The sequence below is a fragment of the Loa loa genome (assembly GCF_000183805.2).
Source record: "Loa loa unplaced genomic scaffold supercont3.38, whole genome shotgun sequence".
In the NCBI taxonomy this organism is placed as follows: domain Eukaryota; kingdom Metazoa; phylum Nematoda; class Chromadorea; order Rhabditida; family Onchocercidae; genus Loa; species Loa loa.
This window is the reverse complement of record NW_018108218.1, coordinates 42,058-48,057: the sequence shown is the minus strand read 5'-3', so window position 1 is coordinate 48,057 and position 6,000 is coordinate 42,058. Positions and strand designations below refer to the sequence as shown.

At 31.4% G+C, this 6,000-nt stretch overlaps 2 protein-coding genes across 2 annotated transcripts in view; one reads left to right on the top strand and one right to left on the bottom strand.

The window, feature by feature from the left end:
• Window positions 1–1,150, top strand: part of LOAG_17064 (hypothetical protein) — a gene marked incomplete at both ends in the record, with an annotated part of 5,842 nt that extends 4,692 nt beyond the window's left edge. Inside the window, 3 exons of the mRNA XM_020449725.1 lie at window positions 302–422; window positions 868–970; window positions 1,024–1,150. Of these exons, the coding sequence (XP_020306685.1) occupies window positions 302–422; window positions 868–970; window positions 1,024–1,150 (351 nt within the window). The remainder of the gene's footprint in view (window positions 1–301; window positions 423–867; window positions 971–1,023) is intronic.
• Window positions 1,151–3,502: 2,352 nt separating this feature from the next.
• Window positions 3,503–5,257, bottom strand: LOAG_01090 (hypothetical protein; the record flags this gene model as incomplete). The annotated part of the gene is made up of 3 exons (XM_003136630.1): window positions 3,503–3,714; window positions 4,018–4,245; window positions 5,098–5,257. The coding sequence occupies 3 exons, from the start codon at window positions 5,255–5,257 to the stop codon at window positions 3,503–3,505; spliced, it is 600 nt and encodes a 199-aa protein (XP_003136678.1).
• Window positions 5,258–6,000: the final 743 nt, after the last annotated feature.

Here is a 6,000-nt window from a genome sequence, read left to right as displayed (position 1 = left end):
CCATATCACTCCCACGTAGTCCTGATCTTTTTTTTAAGGTCAGTCGTCGTTTCATGCTTTTTATTCCTTTCCCTTTCTGGTCTTTTGCGAAGTAATCAAAAACTACTTTGAATTTTAACTCTCAGTTTTAACTCTCAGTTTTAACTCTCAGTATTACTGAGATGTTGACCGAAGGATAACTTAGTAGTTTCTAATTCTGTATTAAGTTCATTCAGTCGAGTTAAAAAAGCTATTAGTAATATGCAATATTAGAGGACGCTATAGACCATATACAGTCCAAAAAAGTTGTGATAAGTTGTAGGATATATTTGTTGATGAAGATTTCACTGAACACAACTGTCATTCATCACTTTTTAAACGGGAACATCGCATCAGTAATTGCTTTTACTGCTCATGGCCTGAGGAATATTTCGGCAGTAAAAGTTTGTTCATTAGACTTCAGACTTCATTTTTTGAACTTTTCAAACTATCGCCGGGATTCTTCAAAAATGTTTGAATCCATAATTTTTTAGTTATTGTTTCAATATTTGATCCCTCTTTGTTCACCTAATATATTTCCTAACTTTACCGGATTTGCTGTATAATATATAAGGAAATTTCATTAAACAACTCGTCCATTTTGCTGATATTAGAAGTTTTCCTTTTTGCACTGTGTACTCTATGTTCTTTAAATATAAAAGATAAGAAAAATTCAGTATATAAGTGGCTTTTTATGTAAATCGATCACTAATGCTCCGTGGAAATGCACCTTAGTTGATGCATGATCATTAATTTGTTCAAATTTTTGGAATAAACTAAATTCTGAATCAAGTAAGGTATGAGTATTGATCTGTTTTTCTAAGTAATTTATTAATTTTTTGGTTACAGATTTCTCGGAATTTGAAGTACCGAGTGAAGCAAGGGATGAAATAATGTCAGTGTTTTTGCCGCAAGGATCAAAATGTTCAGTGAGTCCAAAAAAGTTGCTCAAGTAAGTTTGCAGCTTTTTTTCTTTTGACTTTCATTTTTAAATTGCTTTCGTAGGGTAATTGGTTGCTACAGTTTTGATGATATTTGGAGTGGTTTCCCGAAACAGGAAATTCAGCGAAGTATTCCACATTCTGAAATGCCTTGCCGGAGCAAATCGAAATACTTTCTTTGCTTGATCTAATCTTTGATAATATCAAAATAAAATTTTCAAGGAATTACATATCCAATCGCGAAGTTTTTTCCTCGCTTTGCCTTTATTCCGACGTTTTGGTGTTACTGGCTCAACATGATTATAATATGGAAACGCGACGTCTAGTTCATGAGTTATTTGCAGATGCTTTAAAGAAAGCAAGTTATTTTTCATACCGAAAATTCTTTTCGCTTTATTTTTGGTAAAATTGTTGCCTTTATACTGACTTTTCTATCGTTTTGTTATAGCTTAACTTTATAAAAAAAATTCTTTAAAGAACTTTTTTTTAAAAAATTCTCCAACTTGAAAAAAAGAAAAAAACTCATTTTAAAGATACTTTGACGACAGTTCTTTAACTATGTTAAAATATTATTTCGATTTTAATTTTCATTTAAATTTCAAGCAGTTTTATTTTCAAGCCTGTTTTGACTTTAAACAGGTGACAATTCTAAGTAGAATTTATTGTCTATTTTCGGAACAACTGATGATTCTGAGTAAGATTATTTTCTATTTGTTTAAAAGTCTCTCCCATTATCCTTTTCGATTTGTTTAAATTCCAGAAAGAATGGGAAATCATATTGCAAATCCAGACTTGTTGTCATTAGAATTTGGTTTTAGCCTCATTACCTCTTTTGGTCATTAGGTTGTTATGAAAGTTAAAAATCATTACTGCTATATTTCCAGATCAGCTTTCGAGAATGTTATGTCCTCAACGCATAATGACACATCAGTTTATCCACAGGTTGATTTTCTTGTGCTGCCACAGATAATAATATCTGACTGTTTGAATTTCAGAATGGAAAATTGTATATATTAGCGTGCTTTTTTCAATATCTGTGGAGTGCTGTTCTGATTTCTACCAAAATTATTACTTGTTAATTTATTGTATCACTTTTGCAGATCATGTTAATGCAAATTGTATTTAAAAACTTTTCTCATTACTTTTTTTGATAGACAATTTTATCAGCACAATGCTCATTTAACCTTTTTTGGATAGATCATCTTTAATGTGATATTAGTAATTTCTTAATTTTGTTGTCAAAAAAGAAAACGGCTGCAGAAATGGAAAATAGTCATTTTCAATGATGAAAATCTATGATCTCAACTTCTTTCAATCCTTTATCATTTACGTGAGGGATCCCTTGTTTATGTTTAGAAAGTACTTGTTAGTGTCTCATTATAAATCTTTGGAAACTGTCATCTTTGAACGTTTTCATTGAATTAAGATAAAGGTGGCAATTGCGAACAGATTAAATCAAGTGAAGATTGTACCAGTTTGTGTTCTGCATGAGGAGTGGCATTGTCATTCGAAAACGGGAAGAGTTATTTCAAAAATTTGTTTTTTTATATAATTCTAGCTTGATTCTGCTTTTAAACTTGAACCAAAGGCTGTGTGAAACAACAAATCTTACCGCAAAAAGAAAGTGCCGAAATCCCGGCTTTTTTCACCCCTGTCTTTTTCATTTTTCCATTTCAGTTTTTACAGACATAAATTCTCATTTAATATTTGCTGCACCGAGCGCAGAGAAAATGAGTACTGACTGACGGGAATATAATTAGCTGAAATAACATGAAGATCAATCAGTTAGGTACAAAGAATTCATCGGTATATCCTTCAAAAAGTTAGAATTGTCTGTTAGAATTATGTGATTGTAATTGCAAATGCGAAGTGTCAAGTTACAAATACCATGCCTTAAGAGAAATAAAAGTTCATTTCGTTTCATAAATTTCCGAATATCCCATAGTTCATTATATAAAAGGTAATGTAATGTAATAGATGAAAAATAAAGCATTAAAATATTAAGGATTACACTTTTCTCACGCTTATAGTTAGTGGTTGGTTTTTGATTGACGAGAGCATATTGTAGCCAATAAGTGAAAAACATAACGTTCTCAAATAGCATTGAAAAAATTTTTTCTTCAGGAAGAATTTACGCTAAACTGAATTTCCAAATTTACAACACGGATAATCCAAAATATAATTAGTATGATTTTATATCAAAAAAAGCTAAAGATTTCAATTTGCGAGAAAAAAAATTGAAAACAATGGGAAAAACGATAACAGAACAATCACTCTTTTCCATAGTAACAAATCATTTCGTTCTGCAATTTTTAATTTGTGACTACAAATTGTTGAAAATTATTGGCATAAATTATGATTTCACCTATGTTATAACCAATACTTTTGTATAAGTTTAAAAATGAGCTAGGCGTAAGTTACAGTATCAGTAAAATCTTACCCACGACTAGTGTGTTATTCAAAATTCTAAGAGTTACTGTATTATTTTGTACCAGAAATATTTGGGAGTAGTTATAATCTTTAAATTTATGCCAATTTCCAAGTCAGGCCTCAAAATATCCATTGTATAAAGGCAAGAAAAATGAAAGAAAAAGCGCTGAGCAATTTAGAAAGAATGCTTGAATAGACATTGGGCGAATAGCCATATCAGCTGTGTAGTGTCTCGATGAATGCTTTGACCGGATAACGTCATTATAATATGGATCGATTTTGGCGATCACCGCGTCAAAATTTATAATACCACCGAAGAGTGGTGCTGGAAATTTCGTATATTAAAGTGGACAGTGGAATTACTGATGCTAACGACTTAAGAATTCGAAGGCTATTCAATTTTAGCAATAATTAATAAACTATCATAAACGCATTTATTTTACAATTGATAGGTGAAAATTAACATGTGTGTTTTGTATTAATCTTTTTGGTTTAGACTGGATCATAAGCTAACTCTAGAACATTCTTGTAATTCTAATCTTGGTGATGATAGTGCGCATCTTCAATTTTTCATATTCTGTAGTACAGTTCAATTCTAACCAGTAGAACCCAGATATCGAAGACCTACCGCTGTACGTGGAAAATGGTGCCCGCGCATGAATATCATTGCACTTATTTTTACGATTGCAAATACAAGTCGTCTGATTCACGGAATCTTCGCAAAGAAGCGTAGCTCCTACACGTGTCGCAAGCAGTTCGGCACGTTGTCGTGAAAATGTTAAATCGGTGAGCTGCCAGTCAGTTAATGTTAAACAACCGGCCATATATTGATACACCGGACAATTCTTACACTGTCCTGAAATATATTATTATATGGGGCCTTTTACTGTTCACTTTAGATCCATCCTACAAGCCATTTTTTATTTGGCTGAAATACTTATCATTCTTTTCTTATTTTATCAAATTGATAGGAGAACTTTGATGTTTTAAGACACAACAGTACAATTATCTTTTTCTTTTAATGTGCTATGTCACTTGATGTTTCGAATATTCACTTCATGCCAAATACCTTATCAATTAGGAATATTATGAAGGGTTATCAAAGATCTTATCAATTAAAAATATTGAGTTTAAGGTTTTTCTCAAAATGACTTCCTTTAATCAGAATTATGAAAGTATATTAAGAGTTTTAGACAAGCGCTGGTACTTAAAAATCTCATCTGTCGCTTTTTCTTTCCAAAAGCACTGAAGATTATTAAAGTTTAATTTTGTTTGGAAACGCATGTCTTGGTAAGAGGTGAAGTACAAATTTAGTGGAAACCAGTGCAAAATTCAGGGAAGGTCTCAAGTTTCACTTATACTTGTAACATCAAATTCTAAGTTTTTGAAAAGGAAAAAAAGTACTTTAAGATAGGAAAAGTATTTCAAGTATTTCAAGAGTATTTCAAGAAGAAAGAGTGGAATAACGACCAGTAATAAATCTGTGATAGAGGAGCTTTTATAATAAAGTTTTTTGAGGCGGTACGATTATTTCAAACGAGAACTTTCTGGAAATATGCAATTTGTTTTATTTTTTCATCACCTTCTTTTTTTGGAGATAAAAATTTATGTTTTCAATCTAACGGTGCAATTGGTAAATGCACTTATAAAGCAATACTATAAATGATGAAATTTATTTCAAGGATTACTCTAAAAAGTTTCAACATACTCATAAAGCAAACGTTTCCCGTACAAGTACGTGAATGCGGTCCACATATAGAACGAGAATCTTTGGCAAGCATGTGCCATAGTTGAATACACTGTCGACACGTAACACTTGGAAGTTGCCGATCTAGTTCGAAATCATCGGTTAGTGCAAGGAAGGACATTGCATTTTGAACAAGCGCACAATGAGCTATCACAAAAAAGGATGTCAGCATTAACAAAGTAGCGCTACTCTATCACTATCACTTCACATCCTGAAAAAGGCTTCATTTATCATGCTCTCTTTCACTTATAAGGTATAGAACATTTAAATACGCGAAGCATTCAAGTTTCATTTAATTCAATATTAAAAAAATTTTAAAAGTGGAGAATGCTAATTACTTCCAAATCATTCTGTCGTAAATTTTGATCAACTGATTTCGCATATATGACTTCGGCAGTTAGCATTATTATTATCTTTAATATATTGATATGATAAGCTAAAGAAGAGATTTATCAAAATTTTTGTGGTGATACTTCATTTTAAGTCTTCAAATCTCTCAGAAAACAAAAAGGAAACTTGTCCTGTTTCTGTAGACTACTAAGCAATAAATACTACATTTGTTCATTTATTATCAATATTTATGACTTTTTTTTCTTCAACTTATCTAACTTACTTCGTAGTTTCATCCCATTAGAAGTAAACTCCTTATTACAGCTCATAACTTATCATTTCGACGCTTTATTACTATTTTTAGTTACAGTTAATACAGAAGAGTTGTAATGGCAAATTAGTGAATGAATCCATCACTACTACTGTAGAGAAAAAGAAATTTGTTAGGGCATGTGCTGATTAACTGAAATTGAGCGATTCCTCTGGAGAAGGGAAGAGTATTTGAACATTAATCGGAATGAACTATTTCAGGAA